The 19,141-nt window shown below is 38.9% G+C and overlaps 1 protein-coding gene across 1 annotated transcript; it reads right to left on the reverse strand.

The window, feature by feature from the left end:
• Window positions 1–384: 384 nt before the first annotated feature.
• On the reverse strand, window positions 385–12,575 carry gpr176 (G protein-coupled receptor 176). The gene is made up of 4 exons (XM_066694624.1): window positions 12,508–12,575; window positions 11,113–11,917; window positions 4,918–5,170; window positions 385–2,880 (listed from the first exon to the last, which is right to left on the reverse strand). Exons 2-4 carry the CDS (start codon window positions 11,345–11,347, stop codon window positions 1,749–1,751), a joined length of 1,620 nt encoding a protein of 539 aa, XP_066550721.1. The 5' UTR covers window positions 11,348–11,917; window positions 12,508–12,575; the 3' UTR covers window positions 385–1,748.
• Between the last annotated feature and the right edge of the window lie 6,566 nt (window positions 12,576–19,141).

The raw sequence follows: 19,141 nt of genomic DNA on the forward strand, positions 1-19,141 counted from the left end.
ATGCATAGCTACCCAGAACTGTCTTAAAATTAACATTAAAAAATGGAGACATCCCAGATCAGGAAGCGGTCCCTCGAGGTAATGAGTAATTTGGCAGTCATTGGGTATTTCCGTTCTGAAATTTTAGTTTTATTGAAGATAAGAAGTCTGAAATGAATAACTTATGCTAACTAAATGAATAAATGTTTATTATAACTGTTAATTATTTATATATTTATTATCTACCTAATCTGTAATGGTACCTAATTACTAAGATCCAGTGAGACAGAGGAGAAGTAAGTTTGACATGGATTTAACATACTTGGTGGATAGTGGACAGGGTCCGTACTAAGCAATACCACAGGACACCGAACCACCTACTTTACAAACTCCAAAAGCTTTCGCTGCAGTATATGATTAAGCTTTTATTGGGGTAATTATTCAGCCACATTAACCTCAATGAGCTGTTAATATATCTCTTTCGTCAAAGAAATAAATACTTTCTGAACAAGATTAAATATAAAATAGACCCCGCATATAAAATGTCCAAATACTCAAGATTTAACAACATCAAAATTACAGGAGTTGGTCTTCAAACTAAACATTTAATCTGTCAGTACCTTCCTGCTGTTCATTTTGTAAATTAAACTGCAAATGTGCGGTTTAATTTCCTTTGTTTCTTTGCCACTGTTCACTAAAGAACAATTATTGTCATTCTTGTTACAAGTCCAGAGCTGCATTATACGCAACAGTTTCAGTGCAAAAAAGGTTGGCACAGTATGAAGGGGAAAAAATAATATCCCCAAAATAAAAATGTAAATTAAAATAAAGACATAAAAACATTACTTGGTCCATGTTGTTCTTTTATGTATATATTAGAAATGCATCCATTTGTTTAAGTACTTCTCATCAAAGTGTTTCAGGAAAATTTGAAATTGTTGTCACCAAATTCAAGATATTAACAGATTGTAAATTGTAAAAACCTGAATCTATGCTCAAATGATCCTAATAATACTGCAGTGATATCCTGTGCAATATCCATAATACTGACAGGAAGCATTTTATGCTTCTCCCTGCAAATCAAATATAGTACTTGTTTTAATTTATATGTATTGTTTAAATGTATTTGTTCCTTTCAGTAATGCAATTGATGAACTGATTAAAATGCCATTGTCTAATTACACAATAAGGCATTGTGTTCTTAAATGTATAATTTTTACTAATTAAATAATAATTGCTTTACCTGGAATAGATTTCTAAGAATAAATTAAATGAATTACACAATATATAAAATAACATATTTGTAAATTGAATTTAATATTTTATTCCTCCATATTGAGCAAGTGCCATTTTAAGATATTTGTATTATACCAGATACTGTTAAACTCTTCTAGCCTGTGCTGTTTCTATCTTGCTATTGCATTATATTAATGTTTTTTTATAAGGGGCAACACCAAATGGGTGAGATGACTATGATTATTGACTGACAATGCTGATGCATATCTGGAACTCATTATTTTTCAATCTAAATAGATATTTTTTGGTTTGTTGTTAAATATGAATGTAAAATCTACAGGACCAGTTTTCAAATCACCAAATTAAATACACATTGTCTTTTAAGTATTTAAATGGCAACACAAAACAGATAAAATAACAAATGCAAAATCTGCTTATTTTACACAGTGTTTCTCGTAGTGTTTGAAGATCTCCAAACTTCTATCAATTTGTAAAAATCCAAAAGCTGATACTGCTGATTTCAGACACTGTAATTAAGAGTCCACCTTGGGGAATATGCTAACTTTATTGTTCCGGCTAATTTTCCTCTCTGTTCGTACTTTAGGCTGCGTGGTCTGGATTAACTCCTCAGGAGTGTTCCCTAGAGGAGGCAGCAGCCTCTTTTTACTGTTCCTGGTATCCGAGAGCCACTGTGGCGGCAGTTCGAAGGGTCCAAAGCCAAAGTGTGTGGCGTATTTGTCAGAGCCATCGTCCACGTCTGAGGGGGTGGCAGGGGTGGCAGGGGTGGCAGGGGCCACTTGGGCGGCAGAGTCTGTGCTGCTCTGGGGTGGCGAGAATGTCTGCACAGTTGCCTGCTTGATCTCCAAGCTGGTGGTTGGGATCTCCTTCTGCCGGAAGTCCCCAGAACCGATGGACTTGGTCTCATTCTCTTCGTCCTCCTCAGTGGGTTTGAAGATCTGCTGCTGCCCAATGTTGAACATCTCCAGCAACTGGCTTCCTGAGCGGACATTGGGCTCCACGGTGGCATCTGCAATCCCACCCGAGCTGACAATGTTCCTCCGGCTGTAGCGGCGGTGCAGCTGCACGATGGTGCCCACCAGGCACTTGCGCACTGACTTGTTGACCGTCAGGAACAGCAGAGGGTTTGTCAGCAGAGAGATCTTGGGCAACCACACGGCGGTAAGCAGAAGGAACACCGAGATCTCAGAGATGTTGAGAATAGTCCTGTAGATGACTAGAGTCATGTACGGGATGCTACACACGATGAAAGTCAGCACCATGGACAGCAGCATGGACTGCAGCTCCGCCTCGCGCTGGGAGACGTAAGGGATGGAGATGGTGTTCTGAGGAGTCCTCAGCGCGGCGATGATCACCTTCTTCTTCTGGCTGGCACTGAGGGCTCGGCGGATGAGGATCATGAAGAAGAACACCACAGCCACGGGCAAGATGACTGTGGTGACGTTGTACACAATGACGTACACCAGGTGACCCAGGGAGTAGCTCCAGGAGTCTGTGCACATGGACATAGCATAGATGTCGGTCACGTTGGTCACAGCAAATACAGGAGCACTGGCAACCAACGCATGAACCCAGATGTAAATCACAAGGTCTCTGGACTTGGCATCAGATATTTTCCTCTCCAGTGGGTACAAAATGGAGTAATACCTGAGATTGAAAATAAAATACAGTTTATAAAAGAGGAGTACTGTGATGTTCAGTAACACATTTAAAAGAAAGGATTTCTCCATGCCTTCATGACATAAGAATGAAATGCAGCACCTTCTCATAAATACATATATATAAATATATAAACCCTGACATGTTCCTCTCCCAGGCTATATCATTATCCAGTCAAGCATTCCTTGTGTGCACATTACAGAGACAAGTCTTTGAACTACCCTAAGTAACTGATGTTATTACAGACTCAGAGATAGCAGAGGTACAACATGAAGGGAAACACAATATTGAGTCCAAAGTAAAATATATATATATATATTGTGATAAAAAAATAATAATAAAATGTTCAGTGCAGGACAAGGTGTTGGATGCTTTTATCAGTGTTCATTGGTTTGTATCCTTCACAAAACCCAGTTGGACCTACAACCAGTAAGCAAAACTCAAGTGTATTTACAACACAAACAACACAAAGCACGCTGAAGACTGAACAAAAAAACAATTGATGATATTTCTAACATTTATTTCCTTAATGACATTTGCAATGCTAATGATTCAGTCGGTGTTAGGATTTTTAAGCATTGAGACCATCCTGCTTCATCCCCCTGAATATGAATGCAGGAAAACCTGAAGGTGTGAAAATAGTGTGCGTATAATAATCTCCAGGAACATTACCTGAAAATGTTTGATCCAGTGCAGACAAGTTTCATGTGAAAAATAATAGAAAGTGGCCTTAAATCGTACTGATTCACTATCTAAACTATTTTGCAAATCATAGCTCTGTGTTATTGTCAGCTAGAGTTGGGGCTGCTACATTTCCTTACTCTGGGAACAGGCCTATACTAAAAAAAGCTCTAGAAGAAAATAAGAGACCACTTCAAAATTATCAGTTTCTCTGGTTTTACTATTTATAGGTATGCGTTTGGGTAAAATGAACATTTGTGTTTTATTCTATAAACTACTGACAACATTTCTCCCAAATTCCAAATAAAAATATGAATGGAATGGAATGGCTGCCATACAAGTAGAGATTTAAGACAAATTTGCAGTGGTCTCAGTTTTTTCCAGAGCTGTATATTGCATGTAGGGATAATTCATGTCAGCACAATCAGGAACGATTCTATCCTATGTTACCATTCTTTGTTTAAAAGCTGCTTCTCCTTCTCCAACTCTAACCTGTGCTGCGGGAGACTCTCTGTGAATTCTAAAGCAGTGCAATCCGCCAAACAGAAGGTTCCCCCTGGGACCGCCATCTTGCCCTTCCACCTTCTTACCTCCTACTCCCTATCCATCACTGGACCACAGGGATGGCTGACTTCTGAAACAGAGCCTGCCCTCCTATTTGAGCCATAATCACTCTTGGGGGAGAATTATATTTAATAAAAAAAGCGGAGGGAAATTTATTAAAAACACTGCAGTAGTGCCTGTCATAAATGCCTCCCTTCTGCAATGCAGAGCTCTGTGGAAGGAGAAAAGCAGATGGTCTCACTTATGTCTTGATATTTTATTCATGAAACCTGCAGCCCTGCTACCTTGATTTCTTTACTATGGAAACATACTACATCTCTGGAGAGGAGGGCAGAAGCGAGCAGTACCCGTGTCACTGCATTCCTCTGTGCTTTGTAAAACGGCAATTTTGGCATGTTCGCCATTTGACCATCAACATTCCCTTTGGAAAGCAGTGCCCAGTAAATGTGGATTAGACTGAACATTTATTTTATTCCCCACTAGACCCAGTTTTTAGTTCAACTCACCTGTAAGATATTCATCGTGACATTAACTTCAGTTTTTTGCTATTTTGAGACTCTCACTCTTCCTTCAAGTCATTAAATTACTTTTAAAATGGTAGTTGATGGTAGTTAAGGACTAGGTCCCTTATACATATCAAACCAGTAGTATCTTTAGAACATAGCACTTTGGAAATGTGGCCACTGCATTTCTTTCATCATCAAAATGATCATGTATATAGTGGTGCCATGGATCATTAAATCATTTTAAAAACATACACGTAAACCTTGGTCAACATACCTGTCCAGGGCAATGGCCGTGAAGCTGAGGATGGTCACAGAGCAGAACACCTTGTGGAGGAACTTGATAACTTTGCAGAAGAGCAGGGTGTAGACCCACCAGCAGCAGCGAGGGCTGGCACTCAAGACGATGTCGAAAGGTACGCACACCAGGTTGGCACAGATGCCAGAGCACGCCAGGTTCTTGATGAAGCGATTGGTCACCGATTTGAACACGGTGGTGCGGCAGGTGGACCACAACACCATTGCATTCCCTGGGAGGGGAGGAAAACAAAAGGCTGGGTGTTCACCATTCCACTTCCTACCACATAGCAGAGCACAGAAATCAACATTGTAAAATACCTGGCTCATGTACCCCAATCCTTGAATCCCAAAGCACAGTTTGAAACTTTTAACGGATCTCAGAATGTTTACAAATAAGGTGATTCGGGGCAAAATGTTCATTTAGTTGTGGAAAATGTTAAAGCATCAAATTACTGAATTTTCAGTTTACAATACAATTGTGAATAAAGGATGCACTAGTTGCTTCAAATTTCTTTACACAAGCTGTGCTTTTTATATTTAAACAACCCATGATTTAGCTACTTCCTTGTTTTCTTCCTGTCCTCTCTGCCCATTTAACAGAATGGCTTCAAAATTTATTGAACAAAACCTTCTGTGAGCAGGCCATATATTAATCCCAAACTATACTGTTTGCAGCACTTATACTAAAAATGTAAATCTGTAAGAATCACTATCTGTAGTCTGGAAAAAAAAACTCCAACACCATCATATCCCATGATAAGGTTTCTAGGGAAAAGTCACAGTAAAGATGTTCTGTACTCCTCAGAGAGTGTAATCAATTTAATTTACTGTATTCTATTACACTTTGTGCTTGAAGAACTGCATTTCTTTCCCTGTGTGTCAGTGTAAACAAGGTCACTTTCTCACTGTGCTACCGTACTGTGCTATAGTTCAACCTTGATACCTAGAAGAACAGGGTCTGATAAGGACCAGTTTTCACCAGCAATTTGGGCTTGATACATCGTACAAACCCCCCCTTATATTAAACATTACATATGCCTTAATGCTCCCCGGTTTGACTATATACAGGTCTTCAGAAACTGAACTTGCACTCATCACGGGACAGATGTGAGTCCTGTTATCTTTCTCTGTTTTCTGGTCTGCATAAAAGTGCCTGTAGTTTGTAACTTCTCTAAGACTGTTCTTGAGATTGCCTCTTGAACCTCTTCCTTGCAGCTGCTTGTAATAAAAACCTTTTGATTGGAGGTGCATCTCTCTCTCGATTTCTGCGACTCTTCTGTGCTAAACATTGGGGCTCTCAGTATACTGCTCTGAAGGGTCTTCTGTCGAGTCTTCTGTGTTATAATGACTATACTATATATTTGCACTCCTGCATGAAATAATCAGTTTCACCTCTTGTTCTGAAACAGAACATGCTGTTATACTGCTCCCTAGCTCTGCTATTAATAGAAGTGGAATTAATGCCACAGTCAACAATTAAGGGAACTAAACATAGCAATACTCTAAAGTTATATTAAAAATGAAATGGTCTGCCCAGATTTGCACGTCATTGTTTACAACTAAATGTGGACTTTAACAAATCAGCATGTTACATTCATAGTAGATAGGACCACTCTCTGAAGAGTTCATTTAGAAACTGTGATGAAAATGAGCCGATTAAATACCTAATCACAAAGCACTGTAACTGCATCCCCAATATTGTAACTGTAATACGTTTTTAAATGTAGTGAACAGTAACTATCAGCACCTTCTACCAAAACAACATAAGGTGCCGTGTAAGTATGTATAGTGAACCAGTGTTTATAGGGTTTAACTTCTGCTGTCCTTTTCCTCTACATAGCAAATCAATAGGGGCAGGTGAAAGGTGAGGACATACCATTGAAAATAAAGCCAATGGTCAAGGAAAGGAAATGCCTGAAATGATTCCATTGGATTTAATTTAAACTCATGTGATGTGGAGGTAATGGAGGTGATGTGGGTCCAGGAAACAGATGCATCTGCATTGTAGTTAAGAAGATAATCACATGACCTATGTCGGGTTGAAGCCTTGCTGATTCAAAACACACGTTGCATTACATTTTTACATTACCTATATTATCTATCTATCTATATCTATATCTATAGGATGGTCTGTGACAGCATTTTTTTTTATTTTACCTGTGACTCATATTAAGCCAATGTTAGAGCATTTGTGTGTGACACATACAACAGTATTATGGGGGAAGGTTCTGAGCTCCTTCCTCTGAAATAAACACAACATGAGCACATTTTCTTCCTTAGATGTGAAAGTAAATAAAAAGCTTCAAATAAGTCTCAAGCAATATGCCCCAGGGCTGCAACAATGCTGGATCTAGAAGCCATTCACTGATTCTGAACAAAGCTTAATGTCATCTTCTTAGTTTCTTCTTCTTTGTCTGCTAGCTTTCTTGGGTAGGCATACCTAGTTCAGGGAATAGCACATCCACAGAACTGTCTGTTGGGTACAGTGCAAGACAGGCTTCTCAAAAATCGAATTGTGTTTTCAGGTTACATAGAGGGTTCCTTTAACTGGACTGCCGATGATTTACACATGCATTATTAAAAGCTTTCTGTTTCTTTTCTCAATGAGCTTTTGGTGATTGATGGCAGAGGTCCCTCGATTGGTTACACTACTCTCCCTAAATAGCGTCAATGTTATACTGAACAACATTCCCTCACGAATCTACCACACAAAACAAAGTATTACACCAGCACGGGTTTGCGTCTGGCAGGGAAGCTGGGAAATGGCAAATTTGAGATGTCAAGCCCAGGTGCTTAAATCTCATTCAATATAATCTGATCACAAGCAATAACCCAATTATAGAAATGTCATTTACAGTACTGGATTATATTCAGTACCCTGAACTAATTGGATTCCAACTAGATTTCACATTATATTCACAAAATATGCTGAGTAACAGCAAGGACAGTACACCTCTTTACAACTTTAATCACAAAATGCTCGACAATGACCAAATCTTAACTAGAAGAGTCATGATTGCTACCTTTTCTGATTCTACTGCTGTGTGTGCTTTTAATATAGAAATGAGTGAAAATCAGGGAAAAGGTCAGAAAAATATGTTAATTAAAACTACTATAAAAGCACTTTAACTGCAATGTAATGGAGGGCTGCAAGACAAACCTAGTTCTGAAAGACAACACTCAACACTTGACCTTTCAAGACTCTAATTGTGAAGGAAATGGCATTTCTGGTTATTAAACAAAGTGCCTAATTCAAATGAGATACATGAACATACAACCTGTTCTTCTTTTTATTTGTTTTTATGGAAATGAGGACCGCATTCAAGAGAGAAGCATGCATTGTCTATTGTTTCCTTTTTTACTCCTGCATCCTAATAGAAGGAAATACAACCCTCTGATGAAAGAAATTGAACAGCACACAATAATACGCCATGTCTCTGCAACTGGCTTTTGTGGCTGCTCCCATGTTCTGACACAGTCATAGCATTGTACAGTACAGCCTATTATACACAAAGAAGGGAAAAAAATGACAGCAGTAACAGTGAAAAAACATCTTTTCTTATCAATGGCCATTCATCAGGTGTCTTTATTCTGTGCAGTTGCTTGTTTAACTGACACAGAACAAGACAAATGACCTCTGCAAAGGGAAACTTCAAAAGAAAAGCCAAGAATGTGTTTGCTCTTTTGTCGTCGTATTTTTAAATAGGTCATTTAGTTCCCATTCTTGTGACACAACCTATATTACAAAATAAACTCAAGCAGCATTTCAGAGTAAGAGATCCTCAAGGCTCCCTTGTGTGAGGTCGTACGCCTTTGGGGAGGAAAAGAAATTCGTTCGAGCATCTTTTGGGTCTCGTCTATCCTTCATTTGCAAAACCCGGCATGTATCCAAGACTGTGAATCACAGATTTGTGAACCATGCGTTATCTTGTGTTTGCAATGCAGACTGACAGTGTAAGAGTTCCCTGGTAACCAGTCGTCTACTTGATTAGCCAATAAATTTGTTTTTTTATGGACCAGGAGGATATCTTATGCTGCAAAGTGACTGTTCCAGATTTATCCTGTCTGAGATAAGATAACATTAACCTTATTTTTTCACTTCTCTCTCAGTACACATCATATTCTGCATATTCTATGGGGTCCTCATATTTCAAAGACAAACAAACTGTTCCATGAAAGAAAAATAAATAAATAAAACATTAGTTACAGCTGACTGAAAGAAAATATATTGGCGAAGCAAACAGAAGTTTGGCCTTTGAACCTAGCAATAAAGCATTGTTCAGAAAAGCTTGCACAACAATAAATATGATATTCACATTTCATCATTGGTTGGTTTCCTGTTCAATGATTTTCGTGAGGAATTAAGTTATATCTGAATCAGATAATAAGAATTGTAAATAAAACTCTAAGACTGCCACTTTCAAACTGTGGTCTTTGAAAAGATGGCAATTACTAAAAGAGAGCAGCGCTATGGTGAGGTTTAATTGGGAACACAGGTGGGTTGGAGAGGGATATATTTATGTTGTATATAGAGCAATATCTTTATCAGTTTAGTTCAACTTTGCAACTGAGGTTAAATGGTTTAGGCTAAGGTTAGGATTAGCCTCCCAAGTAATTGTAGATTTACATTAGGGTTAGAGTTTGCTTTTTCAACAGACTTTAATAAGATTTGTGCAGTTTTGGATTAAGGCACAGTTTACAGGTTTTAGGCTTGGCTAGGGGTTGGGGTCTTAATATTTAAGGGTTACTGATAATGGTATAAGTGTAATGTGTTGTATGCCAGTTCAGAATAAAGACCCATCGGTTAGACTAATGAATTAATAACCATTAATATTAACTGATTTAGTTTCCCATGGTTTATTTTTAATGTTCTTTTTTTTATGGGTCCTAATAAATGCATTTCACATTGCTAGTAGATCAGTCCTCCTTAAAAGAGAACACAGTCTGAACACAGAGAGCAAGGAGGATTCATGGCAATGTATGCATATACTATACTGTGTCAGTACATCAAATTCAGATTTTCTCAAATGTTTTCTAAGTAACTCTTACACAGATTACAAACTATTACTACTTGGTGCAAAAACACACCAAATTGTCTCTACTGGCATATAGGAACAACTGCCAAGTTAATACACTTGTGCAACAGAGCCAGAGGGAGCTGGAAATGGATCCAAAAAATACATTTTATTCGACTGGATTGACACTACACTTTCATGTGTGAAATCAGTTCTTATAGAACCCAGACATTAGTTAGACAAACATCTAAGTGCATGTGCAAGTCATGCAGTTTTAAATACCTTTCACATGGAAAAACAAACATCTTCCTTGATCGTGTTCTGCATAATTTCCTACTTCTCCAGATCATTCTCAATTTCTGTTTTTTATGTTGAACCTGAGTTGCCCCCAGTAAACTGCCCCACCCCAACAGCACAAACCTGAAATTTCTCTGTAAACTGAAACATTTTCTATTATAAGAGCTCGGCCAGCAGTAATGGTGTCCTAATGTTTTACCATCCAAAAGTGAACAAGGTCCTAAAAGACAGCGAAGGCAGAGTAGTAAGCACAGCTATGAAGCTACAAGATCATCCTGTGCATTCCTGATAAGACATTTAGAAATGCACTGTTACTGACAAAAACAATAGTCTCCTTGGAAGGAGGTAACTAAGTCATTTGTATTTATAGGTTTAAACCAGTGGTAAAAAAAAAAGAAAATCAGGTTTCTGAGGTACAATCTGGTGTCTGTGTGCTTTCTTCAGCTCTCTCAGGTAAGTGCTGATTGTAGCTGAATAACAAATAAAGATCTTACATCAGGCAAATCAAAATATAATCTATAGTTGTAGTAATAGTAATAGTAGAAGCAAGAACATCATCACAAATTATTGACTAAACTAAATCTAAAAGCCAAAAAGGTATTTTGAGCAGATGACTAAACTAAACAAAACAAAACAAAACAAAATCTTTTCAAGTTAAGCTGTAATTTGCCTGACTCACCCAGTTATAAAAGTTAATTTACAATATAAAATTTAAATGTACTTCAAATATACACTTTTGACAAGTGGATTCTACTAATCATGATAATATATACAAGCACATGCATGACAAATACTGACAGTATTAAGTTTGTTACACGGACACAAATCATCTTAAAAACCTGACACTGTAATCCACTTACCTAACAAAGATCCTACGAAGATGACCACCTGGATAGTGGTAGTAAAATCCCTGTAAGTTTGCTCTTGGTTGTATTGATGGCTCTCCAGGGGCAAAATCTCCTTTGCACTTTTATTATCCCAGTAAGCAACTGGACTCGAAGTATTCTGGAAATCCGCCAGGCTGTTTGCTGGAGTGAAACTTCCACTAGCATTCCCAGTTACTGTCGCCCAGCTGTCCATGTTCTCATCTTCCATTGTTGCCCTTCAATTCACTCTTATTAAGCAACTAATTGCATCTCCCAAATGAGAGCTCCAGGTTCCTGTTATTTTGCTGCAGTCTCCAAAATCTCCAATGGGTAAATGGGTAGATCTAAAAATGACCACCAACGTGTTTATCTTACAGAGGAAAAGCCTGGTGAAAAACAAAAACAAAACAGGTGGTGTGTCTGTGTGTGAAAGTTGCAGTGGCTCTGCTGGGTCAATGCATATCTTTCTGCTCCTCTCTCCAAGTCTTCCTTCCATGTGAAGACTACAGATCACCTATGCAGTGCATGGCCAACCACCAACATGGCAAGGTTCAGGTGCAATATGTGTATTAGCCTAGGAGACATGTGTAGCATTGGACAAAATCAGTATGCATGCCATGTACACTACCCGGGCGTCTCCGATCTCCTCAACCCCAGAGGTGCCATCTTTCGGCAGCTGGTGTTAGCAAGAGACTTGAACCCGGTGCACTTAAGGGACAAAGACCGATCTTCATGTGGCAGAAGCCCCCGATTGGCACGTTGCACGTCGCATTTTGCTGATTGAAAACACAAAGCGTGCCTGTATGAGATGGAGAAACACAAGGAGAGTATTAACCATCCCAACCCCGCAGCACATACATAACAAGAGCGATTACCCGATAACACAACGTTACACTGTTACCTGGGTAAATGCAGACCCAGGATTGAAACTTCTGACGGGTTTACTTCCATTTGGGATATTGACTGATTTTAGGAGATGCAATACCCCAAAACATACAAGCCTAATGATCTATTTCAGTATTTTCTAAAAGCCCAGGCTTGCAAATAAGTCATCATTGTATCCATGTTCGAGCTCAAGATGCATCATTTACATCGCGTCGATTATAATTATAATCGTTAGCCACATCTCACACTACTCTATCACGATTCTCCCGCTTTTGCTGTTTCTAATATCGTGCATGTCTCCAACAACACGACACATATTTATTCCCAAATAAACCAGCGATACAAAGAGAGATCAAGTGTACAGATGGCAGGTCTAAATACACACACCGTGCAAGCGAATGTGTCCATTACTGTGCTATTAGAAGTCATCTATTGCAGATCAAGCCTAGATGGCGGGTTTTTATTTATCCCTGCAGGATTTTGAGTATGCATCTCGCTGCTTACCGTTTCTGCCAGGCTTGCCGTGGAAAAGGTTGGAAACATATTTCCCTGTTTATCTCAGTCTGCAGCCGGAGCCCCTCCTCCACTGGTGCTCAAAGGGGGGAGCGCAGACTGGCACTGGAAGTGTGCTTAAAAGGGGTCTCATTTCAACTTCCCATTTGCTACACTGACACCAATCTCTGGCATCACTTGAAGCACTGTTCCTTTGTTATATTAGACACCAATCGCTTCTACAAAACTGCATGTGTCCCAAAAAAGGCACAAAACCTTGTGTTATTTCAACTGCCCATCACACCAGTGTAAACTCCACCAACTCAAGCTGGCAGGCAGAAGAGAAATTCCAATCAGCAGTTCTGTATTGATACCGAAGAGGTTTCAACATCCCATCACATTGGAGTTGTGATCCTTTGTGGTCTTTTGAGATATTCCTTTCCACCATTTATCTTCCCCAGCTTGCCATACTTTCACAATTCAGAGACAGCACCAGTACATACAATACTACAGCACCGGCAGGCCTTAGGGTGAGATGGCTTGGTCCCAGTGGTTTTTGTGTTGACCATTTACACACAAACCATTTATATCAGGTTTTATGCAGCTTTATTCCATGGTAGTTTTAATAGATGGCACGTTTCAGAAAAGAGACAGATTATCATCAAAACAATTACCCCCTACAGACACATCTAATAGAATAAGAACAAACTAGACTGGATAGGATCCTTGGAGATATATTAATGGACACCAAACAAGCACGATGGGTCGAAAGGCCTCCTCTCGTTTGTAAACTTCCTTATGTTCTTATGTTCTTAAACTATCAAGCCTATCATTGTGGTTTCGAAGACTGAAGTCAACTAAAACAGCTCCCTCTAGTGAAAGTTGCAAGTCATACAGCAAATAAATTTGACTGATGCTCATTAGAAATAATGTATAGTACTCCATCCATTTAATTTGAATTCAAAGGTTTTGCTAAAATTGCAGTTGGGTTACTTTTTGGTGAACTTTAGTCTTTTTAAGCTATGAAGCATTATTCAGATAATATTTAGAGCTAACTCACCCTTCCTTCAGTCTTAGATTGTATTTATTTGTTTGGCAAACCCCATTATTTCAAACCCAAGCAACACGCAGGATCCTAAGTATAGCTTATGTGGCAACAGCTGTTTATATTGTCAGCAGATGCAGGTGATTATCCAGTGCAGTTCTCAACCTTTACATTGCATTTCCCATTATGTTGTTGCTGTGTATTTTAAGGTTTTGGATGTCTATCCTAATGTTAAGAATCAAAAGCGTCCGTAACTACACGTTTCAGAAGTAATGCATTATAATGAATTAATATGTATGTTACATCATGGTTGAACTATAGATAGAAGTACATGGCACTGCACATTATGAATCTGCTCTGTATTTCTCTTCTCTCCAGGTCAGGGCCCTTTTCCAGGTGTTCTGGATGTTCTGGACTCCGGCTTGTCCCACGTGGACAGAGATGCACTCACTGAGGGGAAAACAGGCAGAAAAGATGGGTGAAACACCAGGGTTAATCTGTACTTTAGAAAAGATTGTATCAATGCACTTGGCTCAGAATAACTACAGAGACTGTGGGTACAATGAAGGCACTAATATTTACTGCTCTCAGGTTATTCATTTCAACCTAGGCGTTGTCACATTTATTTAATCAATTTTGAACTAAATCAACGAACTACAGTAAAGCTTTGCAGTAAATTTGCAGTACTGTATTAACATGGCGAACCTGAAGAGCTGAAGTTTAAGAAAAGTCCTAAACAAGGAACATAGAACATGCAGTTTGTATGGTAAAGTCAGTGGTGTTAAATTTTAAAACATGTTTTACATTCCTTACTGCATTTCAAGTAATTGCACAGTACCTCCTCAAGAGAGCGAGCTGCATGGATTGTGCTATGGCTCCACGCCCCTCTCAACATGTTTTGAAAGTAACTGTCACTTATAATAACTGTAACTCATTAGTTCAGCGGTTTTCTGAAAGTGTGACACCATCCTTCATTTAGGAAATCAACCTGTTCATGCCATTATTATTACTATGGAACTCTTGTACATAGCTGTGAATCTGTCTTTACTCGGGATATGCGATGGGTTACTGTATATGGAATTTGCCCCAAAAAAGTTTCCTTCAAAACTTCCAAATCCATTTACAAAATGTGAAATGTTGGCCGATATTGATAGGATAGCATCTTGCAGTTGATGGAGATTTGTGGGATGCACATCCAGGGCACGAAGCTCCCGTTCCACCACATCCCAAAGATGCTCTATTGGGTTGAGATCTGGTGACTGTGGGGGCCAGTTTAGTACAGTGAACTCATTGTCATGTTCAAGAAACCAATTTGAAATTATTCGACCTTTGTGACATGGTGCATTATCCTGCTGGAAGTAGCCATCAGAGGATGGGTACATGATGGTCATAAAGGGATGGACATGGTCAGAAACAATGCTCAGGTAGGCCGTGGCATTTAAACGATGCCCAATTGGCACTAAGGGGCCTAAAGTGTGCCAAGAAAACATCCCCCACACCATTACACCACCACCACCAGCCTGCACAGTGGTAACAAGGCATGATGGATCCATGTTCTCATTCTGTTTACGCCAAATTCTGACTCTACCATCTGAATGTCTCAACAGAAATCGAGACTCATCAGACCAGGCAACATTTTTCCAGTCTTCAACTGTCCAATTTTGGTGAGCTTGTGCAAATTGTAGCCTCTTTTTCCTATTTGTAGTGGAGATGAGTGGTACCCGGTGGGGTCTTCTGCTGTTGTAGCCCATCCGCCTCAAGGTTGTACGTGTTGTGGCTTCACAAATGCTTTGCTGCATACCTCGGTTGTAACGAGTGGCTATTTCAGTCAAACTTGCTCTTCTATCAGCTTGAATCAGTCGGCCCATTCTCCTCTGACCTCTAGCATCAACAAGGCATTTTCTCCCACAGGACTGCCGCATACTGGATGTTTTTCCCTTTTCACACCATTCTTTGTAAACCCTAGAAATGGTTGTGCGTGAAAATCCCAGTAACTGAGCAGATTGTGAAATACTCAGACCGGCCCGTCTGGCACCAACAACCATGCCACGCTCAAAATTGCTTAAATCACCTTTCTTTCCCATTCAGACATTCAGTTTGGAGTTCAGGAGATTGTCTTGACCAGGACCACACCCCTAAATGCATTGAAGCAACTGCCATGTGATTGGTTGGTTAGATAATTGCATTAATGAGAAATTGAACAGGTGTTCCTAATAATCCTTTAGGTGAGTGTATATTTTGTATTTTGTATATAAAATACAAAATATGCATAACATTTAAGATTTCATGTTATTCAACGTGCAATATATTTGTGCTTAATTTATCCAGGAATTGGAGGAAGAAAAAAAAAAACGTCCATACCACTCCTTAAACTCACAATGCCTCCATCTAGGCCGCATAAATTATATATATTTTTTTTAATGCGCAGCCTTTAATCAATATTCCTCACTTGCGTGCTTTACGTTTTAACTCAACCGAATCATTTTCCTCACTACTCACCATTTTAATGATTTGGCTTCGCAAAAACAAAACAATGCAAACGTAAACTGTGGTCTGTACTGTGCTTCTAATGAAGGCCAATTTATACATCTGCATAGGTACGCAAATGCGTTTCTGCGTAGCTACGCAGAGCAGGGGATTATCAGTGCTATTCACTTCACCTGTCAGTGATCATAATGTTATGGTTGATCGGTGTATATTTGTGTGTTTATGTGATGTAATGTGAAAACAAACTATATAAAATGTAAACTGACTGGCTGCTCTCTCCCACAACGCAACTCCCTAGTGCCTGACTGAGGTCGTGGGGGGTACATACTATGCTGGTGAGAACGTTTACTATAGGGTGGTGTCCTCCATAAGTGTAAATATGTCAGTTTTTATGGAAAGAGATACTGATTTTGCCCTTAAAGAAGCTGAAACTTTTTAAATAAACATCAGCTAAATATGCCGAATATGTTTCTTCGGAGACACCCGTCAAACCAAAAGTAAATGAGGTATACCTATGCCTCAAAGTCTGACAAAACAAACATGGATTTTCATTTTGATCAATATACATGGACACAAAAAGGATCTAATCTGCACAACATTAAAAGGTATGGAGGAAATGTTTTGAAAATATATTATCATATTGAACCGGAGAATACAAAAAAGGCTCTTCAGAGTGCCGTAAGCATGTGTACAGTTTGATCAAGGAAAAACAAAAAAGTCCTGCAGAATACTATTTAATACATTAATACATTACATGAAAAACTTCTTGCTCCCAAGAAACATGGAAATTCCAAATCAAACTTTATGTGCCATCCAAAAAATCTGTGTTTGTAGATATTACTGCAAATGACAGGTCAAGAACCCACTAATAGCTACAAAACAGTACTTGGGAAAATGAGTTGTGAGGATTAAGAAAGAATGTCAGTAGATCGGCCTCGCAATATAAAGCAGGTTAAAAATACAGTGTATTCCTAAAGGAATGAGCTTAAGATTTCGAGAGATGAGATGTTCAGTTTACATGAGCTAGCACTGCAATCAGATGGATTTATTTGGAACATCACCACTTACCCTGATCTTGTGGTATTTGTAGGACTGCCAGAATTATTAAGATTGTCTTGTTCAATTTTGGTGACCTCTTTAAAACAGAACTATCCTCAGCTCTTAAGCTATGATACCACATTTCAGCTTGTAGACGTTTACTTGTCTTCATTGGTTCAGAGAAATACAGATTTACAAACAGATCCTGTCTACCCAGTAGGTTTCATGCTGCATGAAAATACATTAAGCATCATCAGAGATTTTTGGATGTGGTCTTAAGTAGGCTAGGCATGGATTCAGAAAAGTACACAAAGAGTCCAGTCACTGTGGACACAGAACAAGGGATTGTGATGGCTTTAAAGAAAACATTTCCACATCTAAGTATTGTTTTCTGTCGGAATCATGTCTTGAGAGATGTTGAGTTTTGGATAAAAAAAAACAGGGGGAAGAAAGATGATCTTAAAGTCTTGAAAGATTACGTGGAACAACTCATTGATTCTACCAGCAATGTGCAATACCTTCAGCAGTATGAAACATTCAGTGAAATGTGGTCTGAAAGCTTTAAGAATTATTTCCACAGAAATCTGAAATCTGACATTCAGCAACATTTGGCATCATATTTTACTGAGAGATTTTCTGCATTTCAGGGCAAATCAGCAACAAATAATATCAGTGAAAGTATGAACAAAATGATAAAGAATCAAAATCAATGGAAAGCGCACCCTGTCGATGCCATGGTTCTTTCGCTGTACTATATGCAGATATACTTTCTGCATGAATTTTACAGAGCAAAGTGTTCCCTGGGAAATTACATCCTGAAAAAAAATGTAAAAACGAGAGATGAGGGGAAAATAAATATTCCTTCATTCCGTTTCATCAGCTTAAATGCACCATTGAAAGTGTTTGTAGTAAAAAGCCCCACAAATGAAAATGTGAATAAGGTCAGGTATACTTCAAGGGGGGTGGCTTGCTCTTATCCAACTATAGGGAAATGCTGCCACATTCTTACAGTGGAAATGGGAAGCAACATGCATTTGCCCACCAAGACCACATACACATGTCTCAGATGAGGAAGAAAGGAAGGGGATGAGAGAACAAATCAGCCAGAAAGAAGCCTACAACACAGGATTGATTATTCTGTTGATCCTGCTCCTGATTCTTTAATGTCGATTATTAATGACTGCAGTACATTGAAAGACAACATGCCTACAATTCCTGACAGTTGTGACAGTGAAGATGATGATGAAAAAATAAACCCCAAAAAGATCAAACTTGCAGATGAGGATAGCTTTTCCCACTGTGAAGCCACAAATCCACTTACATCTACACCAGTCTGTAAACCCACAGCCATACCTCCATGGCAATTTCGTGATCTTTCTGCTCCAGGTTGATCAGAGGTGTCTGGAAAATATAAATGTCTTTGTCCCACAGAGTGGCTTGAAGGTGAGATTATAGAGAATAAAATTACATAATTCGTCCATGATGCACACAAATCTGATTATGTGATGTGTGTACCAACCTACATTTATGAGGCAGCTGCAGAAGACCAGTGTTCAACCAGTGTTACAATACTGTGGGGCAACAAACATCCTCAATTATGACGTGATACTGATTCCACTGAACACAGACATTTCAGGCACAGGATCAAATTGGATACTTGCAGTAATTTCTGATAAAGAACTATTTGTTTTCAACTCCATTCACAACAAAGCAAATGCAGAAATGGCTGTTCCTGGACTCATTAAACTTTTTGCATGTATTTACACCTCAGCAGAAGAGGTCTTCAGGCTTGGAGACTGGAAGGTTACGGCTGTCACCAACACTCTGCAACAAAACATTCATTGTTTCATCAACAATGTGTGATGTCAGAAGTTAATGCCAGCACTTTTCAGATAAGAACATAAGAACATAAGAAAGTTTACAAACGAGAGGAGGCCATTCAACCCAACGTGCTCATTTGGTGTCCATTAATAACAAATCCAGTCTATTTTTAAATGTTCCCAAATTTTCAGCTAGAAGCAACTCCTAATCAACTCCAATACATCAACCAGTTCATAATCCATCTACTTACATTAC

The sequence above is a fragment of the Amia ocellicauda genome, chromosome 21 (genome assembly GCF_036373705.1).
Source record: "Amia ocellicauda isolate fAmiCal2 chromosome 21, fAmiCal2.hap1, whole genome shotgun sequence".
Classification (NCBI taxonomy): Eukaryota; Metazoa; Chordata; class Actinopteri; order Amiiformes; family Amiidae; genus Amia; species Amia ocellicauda.

Bases quoted from the DNA above. Each gene is read 5' to 3' on its own strand.
- gpr176 (XM_066694624.1), bottom strand. From the start codon at position 11,347: ATGGAAGATGAGAACATGGACAGCTGGGCGACAGTAACTGGGAATGCT. The intron at 5,171-11,112 runs GTAAGTGGATTA...CTCCCCTCCCAG, and splicing joins CTTCGTAGGATCTTTGTTAG to GGAATGCAATGGTGTTGTGG. The intron at 2,881-4,917 runs GTATGTTGACCA...TTTCAATCTCAG, and splicing joins ACGGCCATTGCCCTGGACAG to GTATTACTCCATTTTGTACC.